We start from the raw sequence: 19,665 nt of genomic DNA on the forward strand, positions 1-19,665 counted from the left end.
GTAGTCATGGCAACTTGATATTTTAAATATAGAGCTGGGGGGCGGCTGTGCCGCCCACATCGGGGGAACAGTGACAGGCATTTGGCCCCTTGGACCCCACTGGAGAGCAGAACTTGCGTGAACCCTCCACCCCCACTCTAAATTAGCACCAAGGCCCTGAAGATCAATAATTTATGAAAAATTGCCTTTTTTTTTTTTTCTTTCTTTTTTCTCCCCTTTTGCTGCTTTCCCAGAATAAGCGATGGTAAGGAGATGGGGGGTGGGTGTGGGGGTGTCAGCAGGGACCTGTCACCCTGCCATGGCCCTTCTTGGGGCAGGGGAAAAGGACCCTGCAATGGGGCGCTGGGGGCTGTGTCCTGAGGCCGAGCCCTCACGGTGGGGGTGGCCATGTGGTGCTGCTGCCTCACGGCCCAGGGACGGGTTGTAACCCCTTCTCCAAGGTGCTATCTGGCTGGGATCTGGGGAGATATCCCCTCCTAGCCATGGGGAGACAGGCTTTGGTCTGACCACTGCCCCCCCAAACTTAGCAGGAGGGTGAGATTTGGGTTGCCCCCCAACTCCCAAGGCAGGAGGGGGGGTACTGGGGATGCTCCCACACCTGGGGGTATTAGGATTTGGGGCAGCTGCCAAGATCCTAAGGGACGGCTGCGATTTGGGTTAATTGCCCCTCAGCTACTGTTGAGGCTGGAGTTTGATGTCCTCCCCAAGACCCCAGGGTGAAGGTGAGGAATAAAGGGGTGAGGAGGCTGCGACCTCTCCCGCCCCTCCAAACTCCCATGGATGGGGTTTATTCCCCTAAAGCTCCGTGGGATCTGACCCGCCTCCCGTGACCTGCAGCCTCAGCGGGGGGATAATAATCTGTGTTACCCCCACACCGCACACGGCTGTACGGAACCCCCACAGCCCCCGCCCGGCCCAATGGCGGCGCTGCGGCTGCCGGAGCGCTGCCCGTGACGTCATCAGCGTGCGCCGGCGCGGCGGGCGGTTGCCGTGGTAACGGCGGGCCTGGCGGCCATGGAGGGCGGCGGGCGGCCTTCGGCCACACAGGCCGTGCTCTTGGCCGCCAGCACCGCCGTCACCGCCCTGCTCTACTCCGTCTACCGGCAGAAGGCCCGCGTGGCCCGCGGGCTCGAGGTGGGTGCGACGGCGGGAATGCCTGGGCCCGACCTCCGATCGCGGCCTGGTCGCGCCGGCTGAGCCGCGGCCTCTGTTTGCTCCCCGCAGGGCGCCAGGAAGGTCCGGCTGGACGGGGAGCTGCGCGCCGTGCTGCTGGAGGCGCCCGGCCGCTGCGTGCCCTATGCGGTCATAGAAGGTAGGGTCTCGTCAGGAAGATTAATACACAAACATCGGAGGTTTATGTCCAAAAAGGACACAGAGGAGCCCTGTAACTTTATTCGAATAAAGGGAGAGGTCGCGGCCGTTTCCCATGGAGTCATTCAAATTGCTAGAGGACTCAGCCTGCTTTTTATCTTTAATGCCCGGCCGCATTTCCCTCTCGCTTTCCCCATTGGCTGCGGTACTTGAGAGGTACAGAGTTCCCGATAGGCCTAATACCCACTTCTAATGTATAACCCCACCCCCTCCTTTCCTTTTCCTTGTGTCAGTCGCTGGAATTCCTATAGAATCTATCCTTCCTCCCGCTGTGAAAAACGAGGTTTACTTTTTTGGTAGAATGTGAAAGGTTTAATAAAAAGACAGTAGGAGACAGAGATAAAGCAAAGCGTTAAAACCGGCTGGGTGATTGGCATTTAGCTAAGAGTACATTGTTATCTTCGGAGATACCTCTTAAATATCTTTTCTATTATGTCAGCCTGTTGCATATTCATAGGTATTATGCATATTCATGTTTTTCCACAAACTAATTTCTATAGGAACTGTTTTGCATGGCCACTCCTTCGGTCTGGCTTTTTAGAGCATGTGTGGTTTTTGGTTGTGGTTTAGATCAGTTCTTTTTATCGTTTTTAGTTTTGGCCTTGGTCTATATTTTCTTCAGACAGCAGATGCTGATAGTTGGCATGTTAATAGGGTTTTCATCACATTTTACTGGATGTTATCCTGACTAGACAGTTCACTTATAACTGTATCAGTTATTACTACTACCATGTTATGTTTTTGTTAATAGCAGAAATGAGAGCAGAGTTATTTTAACATTATACATATAGCATTAATCTTAATATTTGCAAAAAGCCAACAATATAATTTGTATTTATGTATGTATTTATAACACCGTTGTTTCTTTTGTCTCTCAGTACCTATTTTTATCTACCAGTGGACCCACAGTTTATTTGTAAAGACAAATCCCTCATTCCTTTCAAACAGGACCTGAAGTTTGGTGCCCCAAACAAGGGTGGGGGGGCACATCCCACCCCACAGCTGCTCCTCACTGGGGGATTTCATCCCCAGCTCCTCCCTCTGTGCCCATCAGGTCATATCCCCCTGCCGAGCAGTCACAGACTCCTGACAGCAGAAAACATGGGCTCTCAGCCCTTTGGCCCCCATCTCAGAATTCTAGAATGGTTTTAGTTGAAAGAGACCTTGAAGCTCATCCAGTGCCACCCCCTGCCATGGGCAGGAACACCTTCCACTGTCCCAGGCTGCTCCAAGCCCCATCCAGCCTCGCCTTGGGCAATTCCAGAGATCCAGAGGCAGTCACAGCTTCTCTGGGCACCTTGTGCCAGGGTCTGCCACCCTCACAGGGAAGAATTTCTTCCCAGCAGCCCATTGAGACCTGTCAGTGTGCAGCCATTCCACATGGCCCTGTCACTCCTGGTCCAGGGTTTGTTTAAGGAGCACCTCAGCTGCCCCTTGGATTCCCGTTCCAGGTGTGGTGCAGTCGGTGAAGGAGACCCTGAGCAGTCAGTTTGTGGAGAGCTGCAAGGGGGTGGTGCAGAGGCTGACCCTGCAGGAGCACAAGATGGTGTGGAACAGAACCACCCACCTCTGGTATGTGCCTGGTACCCTCAAACACCTGGGGGGGTCTGGCAGCCTGAAATGGCCTCAGGCATGGTCAGAGTGACCAAATGCTGGGTCCCAGCGTAGCCCCCACAGTGACAGCTGCCATAATGGGGTGTGTTTGGCTGATTGTAGGGTTTTCACGGAGAGGTTGCAGGAGAAGAGCACCCAACATGGGCTGAACACTGATCAGCCCCACCTTGTTACAGAGGTGGCCAGAGGATGGCGTTTCCAAAAAAATCCCACTTGCAGAAGAGAAATTAATTGGATTTGGGTGATCCCCACACCCAGGGGACCTGAGGAGGGTCCCAGAACTGCTGAAAGAGAGCCCAATGATGCTGTTTGATAAGCATTTGGTTACACTTATCAAATTGGTGCTCCTCCTCACGGGATGGTTTGTGACAGCTGGGAATGGCACAGGCAGGTGAGGAGGAATTGGGGGAGGATGGGGGGGGCCCCCACGACTTGTGGAGCACTGAGGTGAGGGTGGAGTGGCCTTGTGCACACCTCAACAGTGCCATGAGGGGAAATGTGTTCTCCAGAGACCCCCCTCAAAGAAACTCCACTCAGGGCATGTCCCCAAAACCAGCAGGTCATCCCAGGCTGTGTTTCCCATCAGGGGAAGTCAGTTCACTTCCCCCTTTCTCCCTCCCCAGGAACGACTACGAGAAGATCATCCACCAGAGAACCAACACCACCCCCTTTGACCTGGTCCCTGCCGAGGGCGGCGCCGGCGTCACCGTGCGGGTGGTGAAGCCTCTGGAGGCCGCCGAGCTCAGCCTGGAGACGGTGTATGAGAAATTCCACCCCTCTGTCCAGTCCTTCACCGATGTCATCGGCCACTACATCAGCGGGGAGCGTCCCAAGGGAATCCAGGAGACGGAGCAGATGCTGAAGGTGGGTTCGGCCCTGACCGGGGTGGGAGAGCTGGTCCTGGACAACGCCACCATCAAGCTGCAGCCCCCGAAGCAGGGCATGCCCTACTACCTGAGCTCCCTGGATTTCGAGTCCCTGCTGCAAAAACAAGAGTCCAGCGTCCGCTTTTGGAAAATCCTGACGGTGGTTTCCGGCTTTGCCACCTGCGCCGTCCTCTTCTTCCTCCTGCGGAAGCAGTACCGGCACCACCGGGAGAGGCAGCACCTCAGGCAGATGCAGGAGGAATTCCGGCAGGCCCAGGAGCGCCTGATGAACACGGAGGGAGGGGAGATGCTCAAAAACGCCTGCGTGGTCTGCTTGAGCAGCACCAAATCCTGCGTTTTCCTGGAGTGTGGCCACGTCTGCTCCTGCCACGAGTGCTACCAGGCTCTTCCCAAGCCCAAGAAGTGCCCAATCTGCAGGCAGGGCATCACCAGGGTGGTTCCCTTGTACAACAGTTAAATTTTTTGTGATTTTTTTTTTTCTGGGGGGAGATTTTGGATTTAAAGCTACCACTGGCAAAGGGGTTTTGTCACCTCGCTGCTTGGGTAGTGGATTTTGGGGAAGGGGAGGGAGCTTGAGGTGCTTCAGCACGGGGGCAGAGCTGAGCCTGGAAAGGTGACTCTGCAGCTGATCAGGGCTCACGCTGTGCCTGGAGGTGTTTTTGAGAAATGATTCCTTGCAAAGGTTGAGGTGCTTGGGGAAGAGATGCAGCTTGAAGCTCTTCTGCTAAGGTTTGAACTCCCAGGGTTTGTGTCAGGGTTACAGAGCCCGCAGCCCCTTACCCGGCTGACAAAAACATGGGGAAAACAAAATTAAAATGCATTACGGGTTCTGAGGGTCTGCAGAATTCCTGTGAGGCTTCCAGAGGGCTGCAAGGCCTAACAGACCAGGAGGGGCTGTTGGAGAGCTCATTCCAGGGGGTGTGAACACAGGTAATCTTTGTCACACCAGGATGTGAGGATGGGGATGTGAGAATGCTGTGGCTGATGGCTGTGCTTGGCTTGGGATAGCAAACAGGGTGTGAAGTAATAAAATAGGACAAAAAGTTTGTCTTTGTCAGATTATTCCATGGGAGTGATGAGATTTGTCCTCCCTGAGGTGGACACAGTGAGCCTGGATCATCCCAAGCCATGATGGAGGTTGGCTGAGGAGCCTGTCCCCACTGCACTGGACATGACAGTCACTGCTGTCCCATCATGACACAGGTGGGGCCAAACCCGCACAACTGACACAAAAAAGGAGAATTCCCTTCCCTGACACCCCTATTTTGCCATAAATCCCATATGCACCCAAGAGGGTTAATGGACCCAAAGTGCTGCTGCAATTAACATTTGCTGGGGAGGGCAATTAGGGAGACATTCATGAGGAATGAGGGAGCTTCAGGTAGGAACAGTTGAAAACCCCAGGGCTGGAGCAGCCCCTGGGCACCTCTGCCTGTGGGTAGGCAGAGCCCTTCACATCCCTCAGGCACTTTTGAAAACCAACATTCCCATCGACTGGCGTTTAAACCCCCCTGAATTAAAAGTGAAAATGATGAGTTGTTTTTTCATTAAACATTAACCAGAGCAGCCTGGCGGTGTCCAAAGGCCATTGTGGCTGTGAGGCACAAATGCACGGCTGGATTGTGAGAAACAGGTCCCTGGTTATCCCGGTGCCAGGAAAGGGCTGCATCCCACCAGCTGTAGATGGCAGTGGCTGCCTGCAGGGCAAGGCAGCCTGCGAAACAGAATCCCAGAGGGAGCAGCAGAACACAGCTCAAAAAGCCACACTGCAGCCCGAAAACCCAGAATACAGATTGAAACAACAGAATCCCGTCTGCTGGAAGAGGTGTCCCTCCTCTCCAGGGGACCAACCACGCCAAAAAGCCCCATCTCCTCACTGGGACTGGTGGGGCCAATCCCCCTCAGACCAGTGCAGGACACGGCCTCAAGCCTCGCTGTTTTGCCCAGGAATGGAGCATCAGGCAAAGCCTAAAAATACGCCTTGGAGGGGCTGTGCTTCCCCGTTACCCTTCGCCTCCTGTTCCCAAGCTTTCCCTGTGATATCTCGGGTGTAGCCGCAACCTTATGTAAGGAGCTGACAGCTCGGGGGTGGGCGGGGGTGCAGGGGAGAGGGGCTTGTGCAGCTCTGGGGGCTGAGCATTTCAGCAAACGAGGGCTTTGGAGATGGGAGCAGCCCTGGGACCGTGCAGCCCAGCCCTGGCACCACCAGGCACCCTGTCCCTCCTGTGCCCCCCAGTTCTGCTCGGCCCCAAAATGAGCCAGGCTCCCGATTCCCGAGGAATCCTGTAACTCAGCCTTGCACAAACAGGTTCTTTGCTGCTGTTGCTACTGTCGTCCTGCTCCACTTTGTGGGAGATGCACCACAGATGCTTGAACACCCCAACACAGCTGTGGTCTATCCCAAAATGTTATCCCCAACCTTCCCATCACCCGCTTTGCCAGGCAATAACCCAAATGACCCATGTTGTTGTGGCAACTCTGCATAGAAAACCCCATGGAAAGCTCACAGTGACTCCCAGATCCTCCTGCAGTGCCCCAGGAAAGGCTCGTGGAGGGACAGGTCCTGGGGGCCCACAGCCAAACACACTCAGTCCCCCCACACTGCAGCCCCCCACAAAGTGCCAGAGGCCCCCAGATGGCTCTGGGCTCTGCGGGGCACATGTGAGGCTGTGCCCGGTGTTCTGGGAACGGGCACTGGGCTCCCCAGGGATGTGGAGGGGTTAGTTCCAGACTTTCCCGGAATGGCTGGAGGGGGACCCACTCTGAACTCCCTAAACGTGTCTGTGGGGTAGTCTAGGCTCCCCAGATGCGGCTGTGGGGCAGCTCTGGGCTCCCCAAAAGTGCTGTGGGGCCGCCTAAGCTCCCCGAGCATCCTTGTAGGGCAGCTCCGGACTCCCCAGGGATGCTGAGGGGCAGGCTGGGGAACACTGAGGATGAAACGGGGCAGCTCCGGGCTCCGCAGGGTGTCCGCTAGGCAGCTCTGCGATCTCCAGGGATGCTGCGCGACACCCCGAGGATGCTCCGGGACAGCTCCGTGCTCCGCGGGGAGCCTTGCGGGGTCGATCCGGGCTCCTTGAGGCTGCTCTGCGCTCCCCGGGGACGCCGCGGGGCAGGCGGCGGGGCAGTCCCGCGGCGTCCCCGGGGTGCGGGATCAACCCTCCGGGGCGGTGCCGCCGCCGGTGCCGGGGGCCGAGCCGGTCCCGCCCCGCCCCGCCCGGTCCCGCCTCCCGCTCCTCTATCGCCGCCGCCGCCGGAGCCGCCGCCGCAGCCGCGGAGCCGCGAGCAGCGCCGGCCGGGCCGGGATGTGACGGGGCGGCTGCCCCGCGCCCGCTGCGCCGCTGCCCCGGGCCCGCGGGCCCCGCGCCCCGGGAGGCTGTCGGGGGGCGGCGGCGGCGGCGGGTCCCCCCCTGCCGCCCCCATGTCGGAGGGGCCGCCCTACGGCGAGGGGCAGCTGGCGGGGGACGCGGCCGTGGGGCAGCTGCCCTTCCCCGTTCGCCTCCGCGGCGGCGACGGGCTGCTGGCCGGCGGGCAGGGCAAGCGGCCGCCCAAGCTGGGGCAGATCGGCCGCAGCAAGAGAGGTGGGTGCCGGAGGGAACGGGACGCACCGGGAGCTGCCCCGGGGATGCGGGGCACGGCCCCGGGGATGCGGCGGGATGGGCATCGCCTACCGGGAACCTTCCCCGGGCGTGCGGGACGCTGGGGAGCATCCTCAGGGACGGGACAGGATGACCGGGCTCCCTGAGGATGTCGGGCGTCGTGTCCCGAGGACCTTCTCGGGGGATGCGGAGCGCTGGGGACGGTCCCCGGGGACGGGGTATGGTGCGCCGGGCTCCCCGAGGGATGTTGGGCATCGTGTTCTGTGGATCTTCCTCAGGGATGGGGTATCAAACACCTTTCGGGGATGCAGGGCGCCAGGAAGCGTCCCCGGGGACTGGGCACGATGCAGCAGACTCCCTGCAGGATGTCAGGCATCACGTCCCAAGGACTGTCACCGGGGTGTTGGGTAGCCGGGATCTTCCCTGAGGACGGGACATTGTGCCCTGGGCACTTCCCCGGGTACAGGGCGGCGGGGACCTTCCTCAGGGACAGCGCATCATTCCCTGGGGACCATCCGCAGGGCACAGCGGTGAGGGCACCTTCCTTGGGGACATGCCCTTTGCCAGGTGTCCCCAGGGACAGGGCACCGGCGCCGGGGCGTGCGATACCGGGGACGCTCCCTGGAGACGGGACACGATGCACCGGGTCCCCTGCGGCGTGTCGGGCGCCGTGTGGCTTTGCCAGCAGCCACACCAGGGACGTGGGACCCCTCCAACCTCCCCCCAGGGTGACCTTGGGCGAGGGGGAGCACAAAATTCATCGCGCTTCTTGTTTCTTTCTGCTTTCTAGTGGTTATTGAAGATGATAGAATTGATGATGTGCTGCAAAACCTCTCCGAAAAGGCCCCTCCCGGTGTTTAAAGCCTCCCTGGGGACGCTGGGCTGAAGCCCGGGGTGGGGTCGGTTTACAATGGCACAGGTGATCGGCAAAAAATAAACCCCCCCAAGACCGCAGCGACCGCCCGAAGCTCCGGGACCGCCGTCGGCACGTCCTGCCCTCCGGAGAGGCGCGGAGGGGAGGGCGGGGAGCGAGCCAGAGCCCAGCCATCAATTCCAAAATGCTAATAAATTCGAAAAAAAAAATTATATATATATATATATAGATGTAATCGGGAAAATAGTCACCTGCTTCAAAGCCCCCACCCCGAGGGATGGACGGAGGAGTCACGCCGCGGCTCTGAATTACTCGGGATCGCTTTCCTCGGGCTGATGATGAACCTTGTGCCGCGCTAGATCGGGGGGGTAAGAGGAAAGGGGAGATGGGGGTGGGGAACAGCCCCTGGGGTCTCCCTCCGGCCAGGGTTGTTCCCAGCGGGCACCTTGTTTACATTATTTAATCTTGCAAAAATGAATCCGTGCACTTGGATGTACCACGCTATCCCCTTCTGTATGAGTTTCTTCTTTTTCTTTTTTTTTTTTTCTTAATTTTTTAAAATTATTTTTAATGTTGATGTCTTTGGATGTTGGGAAATTATATAAAATAGATATATATATATATATTTAATTTTAGTCACGTTTTAAGGTTCTCGAGGGGGAAAACCAAAACTTTTATAAAGGAAAGGCCTGAAGGAAGAATCGCTGGTTTATTTTTTAAAGCTTGTACTTGGTTGCTGTGAGCAAAGGGACAGATTTTATATGTATGGGGGGTGGGGGGAACGCTCAGCTTTTCTAACTACCATGCAGTCTGTAGTGTGGGTGATCTTGGTTTGGTTTGTTTTTTTTTTTTTTTCCTTATATTGTGGCAGTTTCCTCTCTTTAATAGACTGTATTAAAACATATATATAAAAAGAAATTATTTAATGTAATCACAAGAGTGCCAAACACTTGGAGATGCTGGAGGGCAGCGATTCCCTCCCCGAGATGAGCAGCACTCAGAGCTTTCTGCTCTTTCTAGGGCTCGGTCGATCTCTCTCGTGGGGTTTTCTCTGACTTCTCTTTTCTAATCTTTCTTTTTAACTCTTTTGCATGATGTGCATAAAAACAAAAGGGGAAAAAAAAAAAAAAGGGAGGGGGGCATTAAAAAGCGCCTCTGGCGCCCAGGCTTGGTTCTTGTTTCTGTTTGCTATTGACTGACAGACCTCAAGGCAGGTTTTTCTTTCCTCCTTTTCTTAAATATTGTGTATGTTGCACTTTTATCCACTACACAGGGCTATTTCTGCAATGTCCGAATAAAAAGGAAAATGAAGCAAAATGGAAAAAAAAATTATAAATGCGGATCTGCCGTGTTTTCCCGTGGGCTGCCAGGGCCCAGCATCCCTCCCATGCCGTGAGCATCCCTCCCTGACCACCCAAAGAATCCCAAAATGACTAAGGAAAACCTCCCCACTCTCTGGCACAGCCCCCTGTTCACGCTGAATAACTAATTGTAATTAATATTTCTTTGTGGGATTGTTTTGGTTTGATGGGGAAATGCTTCAGGGGTGCAAATTTGAGGGAAAAATTCAGCGTTGGGTCCTGAGAGTGGCTGTTGGAGATGGGGAACAAAAGGTGGCTTCCCCTTCACTGATGGGAAAAGCTGTAGAAATTGGGCATTTTCATTCTAGTTTTGCTTCCCTTCTCCCCAAACCCCAAATCCTGGTGGTAAAAAAGGCCATTATCCCATCTGCCCACGGCACCGAGGGCACGAGCCAACCTTCGTGCCCGGGGAACAAGAATATAATCACGGGTGGGAAACAGGTCCAGGGGTGGGATTTTATTGCAAAGAAAATCATATATTGTAATAAAAGCAGGAGGCTGCTGAGCTGGGATTTATACAGGATGACCTGGGAGGCAGATGGATTAATTTGGGGCGGCAAAGGGAGCTGGGACCTCATTTTGGGGTTGTGAATGCTGCACAACGCTCCCCTCCCCACCACCTTTGCTATTTATTGCTCCATTTTAAACCCACACAGGCTCTCCCACATCCAGGATGCGATGAGGAGCTTTACTAAATTGCTCCCTTGAAAAAAATCCCCAATTATTTTCAGTTTTTTCCTCAGCCAGTTCGGCTCCGAGGTCGCGGCTGTGTGGGTTGGACTCAGCACACACAGTTTTGACCCCAGGATTTGCTGTGCTGGGGGACCTGCTGCATCTCCAAAGCACAAGATGACGCCCAGAAGGGAGGGGTTTTTTCCTCTCAAATTAATGGATTTTGCCCCAGTCACCATCTGGGGGCGAGCCCAGGGCTCTGGGAGAGCAGACACAGCCAGAGGAGCATCCCACATGTGCTGAGGATGCAGCGCTTGGGAGCTCGTTAGACACAAACCCACGGGCTGGATGCAGCACTGGGTTCATTAAGTTTACCAAAAAGCCCCTTTTCCGCATAAAAACCTGATTTCTGAGTCTGCCAAACCCCATTTCCCACTTTCTTTCATACATCAAAAGCCCTCTGAGCACCTAAACCACCCTGAACCCCAGCCCACCTCTGGGTGCTCCGAGGATGGAGCCCCGGGATCCCCCCAGAAACACCTGGATGCCCGGGAGAGGCTGGTCACGAACCAGAGAAAACCCGAAGCCAGAGGGGGAAGGGAGGCTGAAAGAAGAGGAGATTCTGCTAAATTATAAAGCGCTCTTTTATATGCATCTTTCATGCACGGCACATAAATAATGGAGCGGAAGAGCGCGGCGAGCTGAGTACGGGAGGATGCGGGATGGAGGGGCCAGGAGAGAGGGATTCAGGAGGGATGGGTGGGCAAAGATGCACCCAAGAGACCAAGGCGGGCATCCCGCACGGCCGGGAGATGGTATTCTGAAGGAGGATTTAAGGATTAAGCTGGCCCCGGGGCAGGAGTTTATTGCATACATTATTTAACAGATGGCCCAACGCAGGCGGCGGCTGCCTACGGTCTCCCCGGTGACCTTGGCTGGGAGATGCCGGAGCTCGGAAGGGAGCCTGGTGCCATCACCACGCTCCGGTTACAGGGATCAGAGGAAAAAAAAAAAAAAAAAACAACCCCGAATCAAACCCCAGGAGCCAGCACCCAGCAGCTCCAGAGCCAAATCCCCATGGAAACTGCAAAAATCCCCACCCAACCCTGCCCATATGGGCTGCTTGTTTTGGCAGGGGTGGGGAAAAAAAAAAAAAAAAGAAAAGAGGAAAAAATAAAATGTATAGAAAAGAGCTATTTGCAGGTTTATTTAGCACAGGAAACTCGGCACCTTTGGAGCAGCGGGGTGCGGGAGGGACGAGAGAGGGGCAAAGGTCCCAGTGACACCCAGAGCACTTGTGAAATCCCACTCCCATGCTCAAACACACCCTTTAATCCCATTTTCCCAGGGATTTTGGCGTTGGGGGAAGGTGCTAACACAGTTGCTCCTGCAGCAAAGCCGACCCTGACCGCTCACACCCAGAGCCAGGCTGTGCCTTTATTCACCTCTAAAGCTGCTCCTTTTCCGCAGGCTTTAAGGCATCAGCCCCTGGAAGCGCCCTCGGCATGACACCAGTCCTGGAGGGGCCCAGAGCAATGGACAACGATTCGGGGGCTGGATCAGTGTCCCCACCACTCATTTCCCACATCACCTAGACAGTAACTCAGAAAAAAAGGCACCGAAATTGAGGGCAGTGTGTTGCAGCTAGGGCAAAACAGAGCAGGGGGAGTGGGTGAGTCCCCCAAACCTCTTCCCCAAAAGGACACCCATGAAGCACTGCCCAAAATAAGTATTCTCTCTTTTTTTCTTTTTTTTTTTTTTTTTTCCTTTCCCCTCCTCCATCAAAACTAGGGCATGTTAAACTAGGCCAGCACTCCTAAAGTAATTTATTTATCATGGGGGGGAGAGAGAGGAGGGACAGCATGGGCTGCAGAAGGGGATGCTCCAGCCTGCCCCCAAATGCCGTGGGTTTGGGGAATAAAATGGGTCAGTTCTTCCCTCTTCCCTTGTTGAAAAATCACAATTACACAGAAGGAAGCAGCTTTAGTGACCTTTGGTGGAGAAGACACAAAAATGGTCATTTTAACGGTATCAAACCCTTTTTGATCCATTTGCTCAACTGTTTTCACCGCTGGGGTTTGTGTTTTGTATTATGGCATTAGACAGAAAATACACTCTAGAAAAATGAAAAACGGAAAAAATGTGAAAGAAATTTTACCCTCTTTAAAATATTGGGGTTTTTTCCCCCCTGCTTTTTAACATAGGAATGAGAAAAACCCAGCAGTCGTCCGAAAATCTCTCCATCCATCCCCGCCAGGGAACAGGGCTGGCCAAGAGGGATTTGGGATGCAGCACCATGCTGCTGGATGCTGCCCCATCACTCACGGCCTTGGAGCTTTTCTGGGAGCTTTCCCTTTGCCTTTGGGTCTCCCAATGGGAAGAGTGGCTTCTGCTGGGGTGGACCCCAAGTGCTGCTGGTCTGGGGGGGCTTTGGGGGGCTGCAGGTGCCCCTTCCCTGGGATCTTTGTCCCACAGCCACTAGAGGCCACTGAGGCTCTGTGCTCCCAGCTGATTTGTTCAGGCAGGACATTGGGACACACATTGGCACTCAACAATCTGAGATGGGCCAACCCCAAACCGGGGAAAGGCAGGGCAGAGCAGGGCTGTCTCTGAGCTCTGGTGGTGTCTCCAGGGGCATCCCCACGCCGGGACCCCACGGGGATCAGGGGAACTTCTCCCAAATCTGGGCAAGCCACTCAGCTGCCCAGACCTGTGCTGAGCACTAGCAGGAATTCTGTGTGTCCTACCCCAGGCTAAACATCTCCAGAGGCCAGGGAAATGCTGCCCCACGTGCAGCATCCTTCCTGGGCTCGTCAGGAATTTTATGGAGGGGTCAAGAAGACACTCTCATGATGTGGCATTCCTTACCTTGGGAATATTCTGTGAGAAAATCCCGAAATCCCTGCTGCTGCTGCCTCGGGGAGCCTGGGAGTGGAGCTGCCTGCCTCCCCAGGCTCCTCATTTTCATTTCGCCTGGAGTTATAGGATATTCTAAACAGCCGTTCCCACTTAGGAGGGAAACATCAGACATCTTCATTTACACACCGCTCCAGGTGTCAAACTGTTGCATGACAATAACAAGTGGGAGACACCTCACCCCAAAAAAAAAACCGAGAGCAATTCTAGCTGGAGCCAAAAGCAGCAGCAGATGCTCAGATAAAAACCCGAACCTGAGAACAGCACCGGGCTCTGCAACCCGGCCAAAGCCTTCCCAGAGAAAGAGTCAGTGTTTGAGAGGGAGGTTGCATTTTTTTGGGGGGAGGTTGGGATGTCTGGGCTGCCTCACATGTGGGTGTTTTCAGATCCTCGGTGGGCAGGTGAGAATGGCCACTGCCTTCTCAGGGCTGCCCCGGTTCCCAGCCTCACTGCCTTTGGAAGAAGATTCCCTGCCACAGATTTTTCCAAGACAATTCCTCCCTTGAGTTTCAGCAGGATGTGCCTGTGATAGCAATTGCCCTGTTAAATTCGCGTTGGTGATGCAACACCAGCAACATGAAGGAATATGAAGAATAGGAGGAATTTGGGCTCCTCTCCACGCTACAACACCTCAATTATTAATATATATAGTATTACATTATATAATGCTATATAATATTATGTAATATATATGGTATTATGTAATACATACAATAGTGTATATATATAATTTTTGCAGAGATAAATGTGACACCTGCAGGAGCCCTTTCCTTTGCAGGAATCCCACCCTGCTCACCCTTCCCCGTGGGCAAAGGGGAGCAAAGTGGGAACATCTCAGAGCCCCTGGAGCTTTGTGTGCACCAAACTCGAAGCATCAGCCCTTTTTGGGGGTGGGGGGAAATAAAAGAAAATAAAGGAAAATAACCAAACCACAAAAATAAATCCCCAAACCGGCCATGTGACACAACACTCTGAAATACCCGGTGGTGAGTCACGGGTGTGGAGATGGGGCTGATCCAGCTCTGACTCAGCCCGGGCAGCCGGTGCAGTCTGTTTGTGTCCCCCCGCCCCCCACAACTCCTGTTTCCCATTTTTGCTCCAAACCTGCTCAAATATAAATAAATACTCCGTGACTAAGAGACACGTGGTGGGGCTCAGCCTGCAGCAGCCCCATCAAGCCCCCCAAATTCCTGATGGTTCCACAAGGGCTGGACACACCAGGATGCCACAAAAGTCAGGCCTGGAGACCTTGGGAGTATTGGAAGTGTTTTTTAAAATATGTATTTTTGGAGGAGGAAACACACACACACACAGAGGAGGTTCTTGCTGATGCCACGGCAAGGAAGCACTTGGGATTTTCCAGCTAGCTCTAATTAATTAGTACATTCTCAGCTTAGCATCATTTTAAACATGAAGCACCAATTCCCGTCGGTCACAGATGAGGGAAGCCAACACAGAGTAGAGCAAGCCCAGGTGGGGTGAAGCCTCCTTCTGGGACACCACACTGGAGGGCAGTGGGTGCTGCTGGAGCTGGGATGAGCCTCAGTTCCCACCTGGGTGCAACCCAGTCCCAGCCCTTTCCAAGCCACAGCAGCCTACAGCCTTCCCAGAGAGGTGGAAAACTGCAAGAGATGTCTGGTTTTGGAGGAGATGCCTTAGAAAAGCTGCCCTTGGGTTATTCCCACTGGATCTGGATAAATGCACAGGGGTAGAACACTTCATAGCTGAGTTTAATTCCCTAAGGTGTTTAACCTCCCGGGATTCTCCGGGTGAGGTTGATCCCAGCCTCATCCCAGGCTAAAGCACCACCCTGGCACTCCAGGGTAAGGAAAGGCAGAAAGCAGGATCAGGATGAGACCCTGGCAGCATCCTCAGCATCCATAGCCAGTTTCCATAGCAACAGGTTCGGCCCCAGACCGGCAGCGGGTGCTGGCAAGCAGGAACGGGGAGGGAGCTCGGGGGGACCCCACGAGCAGCAAAACCCGGCGTTTGGTACAGAAAATCACTTTGCACCTCGCTGCCTCGGGAGGCAGGCCGAGGCTGGGCTCTGCGAGCTGTGGCCCAACACAAACCCTCCAGGACAGGGAGGACCCTTTCGTGGAGTTGGGGAGCTGCCCCCCGTCCCACCAGCCCTGCTGGGCACAGATCAGCCCATTCCAGCTGTAGCAGCACTCCCGGGTTCATTCCCAGCCGGGAAGCCTGGAGCTCTGCTCCCCCCTTCCCTGGAGCAGCCAGGAGCAGCCCCGAGAGCCCAGAGCATCCACCCCACAGTGCCGGCGGCCGGGCAAAGGCGCTCCGGGGAAGCTCCGAGGAGAGGCGGCCTCGGGATGCTCCGGGCGGGCGGATGCCGCCGGGCCCTCGCCCCACCCCGCGGCACTGTTACACAAGGCTCCCGGAGCTTGCATAAGCGGCAGCAGCGTGTGCAGCCTCGAGGAGAAGGGGAAAGTGAGCAGGAACCACGGCCCCGAAGCCACGCGTCGGGATGGGATCCGTGGGCAGAGTCCCACCTGCCCTAGGTGAGCCCCGTGGGGTCCGGAGCATCGTGCCGCCGCTCCTAAAGGAGGTGACACAGCCCCCTGCGGCAGGACTGACCCCGTCCCTTCACCAGCCTTGTAGAGAGACCGAAAACAGCAGGGATTCAACACATAATAGCCATAAAAAGGCTTCTGGAAGCCCCAAAGCCAGCGAGCAGCCTGCACACCAGCCCGATGGCATCCAATACGCCCCTGCTGCCACTTCCAGGCCTGGAACTGGGGTTAGTCCCAGGGGAAGACCATTTTTTTAAGCCTTTTAAGCAAGCAGGTGATGGTGAAGAATCTTGCAGGGCTTGGGCTCCCGGGGAGCCTCTGTGGAGCAGGGTGAGCATCAGCCCTCGGCTCCCAGTCCAGCCCTTGTGGGGAACAAGCACTGCCTCCAAAGCAGCACCACATCAGCACCAGGCGTGCCTTTGGCCAACCTCCTGGGAGTTTGGCACAGGGCAGCTCACCCTAAAACACGTTGTTCGTGCCCTGAAGTTGTTTCTGCCCACTGCAATGCTTTGGATTTGGCTCAGCTCCGTGGCTGTCAATGAGCATGTGGCCAGAGAGGGTGATAAGAACCTGCAGTGCCAACCAAGTCACCTTTCCCAGAGGATTTACACCCTTTAGAGGCTTCCTTTCCAGGATTTCCAGGTGCTGTGCCTGCTGCACTGGGGCTGATGTTTTGACTCCAACTCCTTCCCATTTCATATGCTCTCACTACCCATACCCCTTGTTTTCCTGCCTTGTACAAAGAAAGGATTAAAAACCACAACAAGAAGCTAAGAAATCCCTGAATTTAATGAGCAGAGAAGCCCACAGACCTCTAGCTTGGTTTTTTAAATAAGAGTAATATCATACCTGTGTCTTGAGGAGATTTAATGATTTTAATTGAAATTGCACAGGGAGGGCACAAGCACCTGCAGGGCTCCTGTGCAGCCCAGCCCAGCACAAACTTCCCATGGCAAAGGTAACTTTACAGTTACCAGTGGCACAGAAAGAGAAAACCAGAAAAGGTCATTGCACAAGAGGGGCCGACTCTCCTGATTTAAATACAACTCTCAAAACCCACACTGCAAAGCCACAGGCACACCCAGAGCTGAAGCAAACACTCACCGGTGACCCTTGGGCAGCAACGCTGCTTCCTTGCAGGCAAGGGAAAAAATTCCATCCTCTTTCTTTATATAGGGAATAACTCTGTGGGGACAGCAGCCACTCCAAAGGCACAACACTGGGACAACCAGCTCAGTGGCAGGGTCAGAGCCTCCAGCTATGCACTGATCCCTCCTCTGGGACACCCCCCAAACCTCAGCCTTCAAGATAAATCCCAAAATCTCAGTGCAGCTGCCCTGGGAAGGAAAACAACACAAAAGGCCACAAACCCCAGGCGCTTAGAGAACCGCCAGCCCCAAGGTGAACATCCAAGTGTCTGATTGCCACTAAAACCCAGTGTGAAGGTGATTCTCAGCAGAGGGCACTTGTGGATCCCCGGAGTGTGCGCTGCGCTGGGGTGAAGCAGAGCTGCGGGAGGCAGCGAGGGCGATGTGTGAAATCGTGGGGCGGCCGGCAGCTATTTCTGCTCCGTGTCAGCACCCACTGACAGCACCGCCCCGGGAACACGGCACAGCTCCAGGCGTCTTTTTTCCCTGGGAAATTCACCTGTACATGACTGTGCTTCCACGTTAACCCCCAGCACTGCGAGGTGTGCAGCTCGCTGCTTTTCTGGGTTCAAAGCTGGGGACTTGGGGTCGGAGAGAGCTGCTAGCACCCTAAACATCTCCATTTAGGCTCCCAAAATTCTCTCTTATCTGATGGGCAGAAGCTTCTACAAATCCCTTCTCCTTCCTTCTGCTCAGGGTCACTTTTTTCCCCCCCTTAATTTCTTGGGACTTGGAACAAGACCCAGGCAAATGCAACTGATTGTGTAACGTTTTGCTCAGAAAGCTTCTTAAACAGTCACATATTTCTATTGGATTTCCCTTGCCCTTCACTGCTGATTACTGGAGTATTTATATATAAATAGAAGCTGTCTTCCCCATAATCTGCTTGTTTCTCCTAATTAACTCAGGATTGCTCTCCTTGGGCTGCTCAGCCCTTCGGTTTTGGGGGTGCCAGCACCCAGTGGCACTCACTGAACCCGAATCTGCCAAATTTCTGCTGAAATCGCTTTTTTAGCTGGTTTTGAAGAAGCAAAACCCTCCTTTCCAAACTTTATGTACTTTATCTATCTGCCCCATCCTCCCAACCCCCAGCTCAGGGAAGCGCTCAAACGTGATTTCTTCATCTTCCTCCCTCCTCACAAAACTTTCCCCTAATTCAAGGAACGTCTCGATTTGATAATTATTTTAAATCATTATTACTCATCTTTCCCCTTTCTTCCCCCCCCCTCCTCAAAACTTCGTCCTGGGCCTGTCAATCACTTTAATAGCTGTTTACAACCTATCATCAAGTCTTGCATAACATCCACATGACTTCACTCAGATGCCTCCGACACCCAAAAGCTGCCCCGGGGCTCTATTTCAGGAGTGATGGAGCCCACGGCACCAACTGGCTGCATCCCCCGCCGGCATGCCCGGGGTCCTGGGATGGGGGAAATCAAAGCGAAAGACATGCCCGAAAGCAAAACTATTTTGTAGTTAACACAAGACAGCCTCACGCTGCTCCCTGGTTCAGGTTTCGGGGGTGAGGGTTGGTTTGGTGGGCTCAGAGCCCCTCCGCAGCATCGCAGGGATGTTATATCCATTCGGAGGGATCGGGAGCTAAAAGCACCTGGAGCAGCCGCTGGATCTCAGCGAGCGCTCTCGGGGGGATGCGGCTGCATCGCGGCCTCTGACCCCGCTCCCTCCTCACAGCCCCGGGACACACGCACAGCAAACACGGCAAATTCTGTCTCAAATGTCGTTTCCGAGCAGTTTTCCACCCCGTCGGCGGCGTGTTGGCGGGGGCCGGGGCAGAGGCAATCTGTGCTGGAACGGCTGCCAGCCCTTTTCCTTCGGCAGGCGATGGCTGGCTCGTGGGGCGGGGGGGGACACGACGGCTCTTTTTTAAGCTCTCCCGTCCTCCCCCTCTCCCTCAGGTTTCATAACCCTTCAAAGCACGAAAAGGCTCCTCCGATTCCCGGCTAATGAGCCCCTGCGGAGGAGGAGCCGCGGCCCCGGCAGGAGGGAAATTGGGCAGCCAAATCTCCCCATCGCGGCTGTGACACGGAGCGCTCCGTGCGGGGTCTGGCCATAACCCCGATTTGGCCAGTTCTGTCCCCAAAACGCCCCTTGGCACGAAGCTGCCCGGGATGGGACGTCTCTCCCTTCCCCGTGCAGGCGCTGCGTGCAAATATTTATTTACACAGAATAAAGGGGGGGTTATTTATGAAGCCGCAGCTGACAACTGTATTCAAACTCATTTCTCTTAATAAGGCACTCGCGGTCACCCGGCAGCAGCACCGCAGCGCCCTTCCTTAAGGAAAATACTGAATGGGGTGAAAATCCCCCTGGATGCAGAGAGGGTGCTCTGAGAGGGCCTCTGGAGATACCAACTCCCTTCTTGGGACATCTGCTCCATCCCCGGAGATGGAGTCCAGAGGGAGGAAATTGGGCCAGGAGCATCTATTTTTTGGGATACATGGATAGATACAGAGGTCACCAAAAGCAGGAGGGTGTCTGAGAGGGTCCTTGATTGCCAAGGAGAAAATGAGGGATGGCAGAGCTCCTACATCCTGCTTCGGACTGGAAAACACAATGACTGCTTTATTAATACCTGTAATTACAACACTAATTAAGGAAGGTGTGGGATGAAGGCAGGATTTCTGCTTCCTTGCACTGACCAAGGTGACAGGTTAAACTGTGAAAAGGCAGCAGAAGA

General features: G+C 54.7%; 2 protein-coding genes across 2 annotated transcripts; both read left to right on the forward strand.

Annotated features, from left to right (window-relative positions):
- Nucleotides 1–972: 972 nt before the first annotated feature.
- On the forward strand, nucleotides 973–4,915 carry MUL1 (mitochondrial E3 ubiquitin protein ligase 1). Its single transcript, XM_066334385.1, has 4 exons — nucleotides 973–1,134; nucleotides 1,225–1,312; nucleotides 2,823–2,943; nucleotides 3,609–4,915. The coding sequence occupies exons 1-4, from the start codon at nucleotides 1,015–1,017 to the stop codon at nucleotides 4,327–4,329; spliced, it is 1,050 nt and encodes a 349-aa protein (XP_066190482.1). The 5' UTR covers nucleotides 973–1,014; the 3' UTR covers nucleotides 4,330–4,915.
- A 2,228-nt stretch (nucleotides 4,916–7,143) lies between these two features.
- Nucleotides 7,144–9,678, forward strand: CAMK2N1 (calcium/calmodulin dependent protein kinase II inhibitor 1). Its single transcript, XM_066334386.1, has 2 exons — nucleotides 7,144–7,450; nucleotides 8,259–9,678. Exons 1-2 carry the CDS (start codon nucleotides 7,291–7,293, stop codon nucleotides 8,327–8,329), a joined length of 231 nt encoding a protein of 76 aa, XP_066190483.1. The 5' UTR covers nucleotides 7,144–7,290; the 3' UTR covers nucleotides 8,330–9,678.
- Nucleotides 9,679–19,665: the final 9,987 nt, after the last annotated feature.

The sequence above is a fragment of the Sylvia atricapilla genome, chromosome 22 (genome assembly GCF_009819655.1).
Source record: "Sylvia atricapilla isolate bSylAtr1 chromosome 22, bSylAtr1.pri, whole genome shotgun sequence".
In the NCBI taxonomy this organism is placed as follows: Eukaryota; Metazoa; Chordata; class Aves; order Passeriformes; family Sylviidae; genus Sylvia; species Sylvia atricapilla.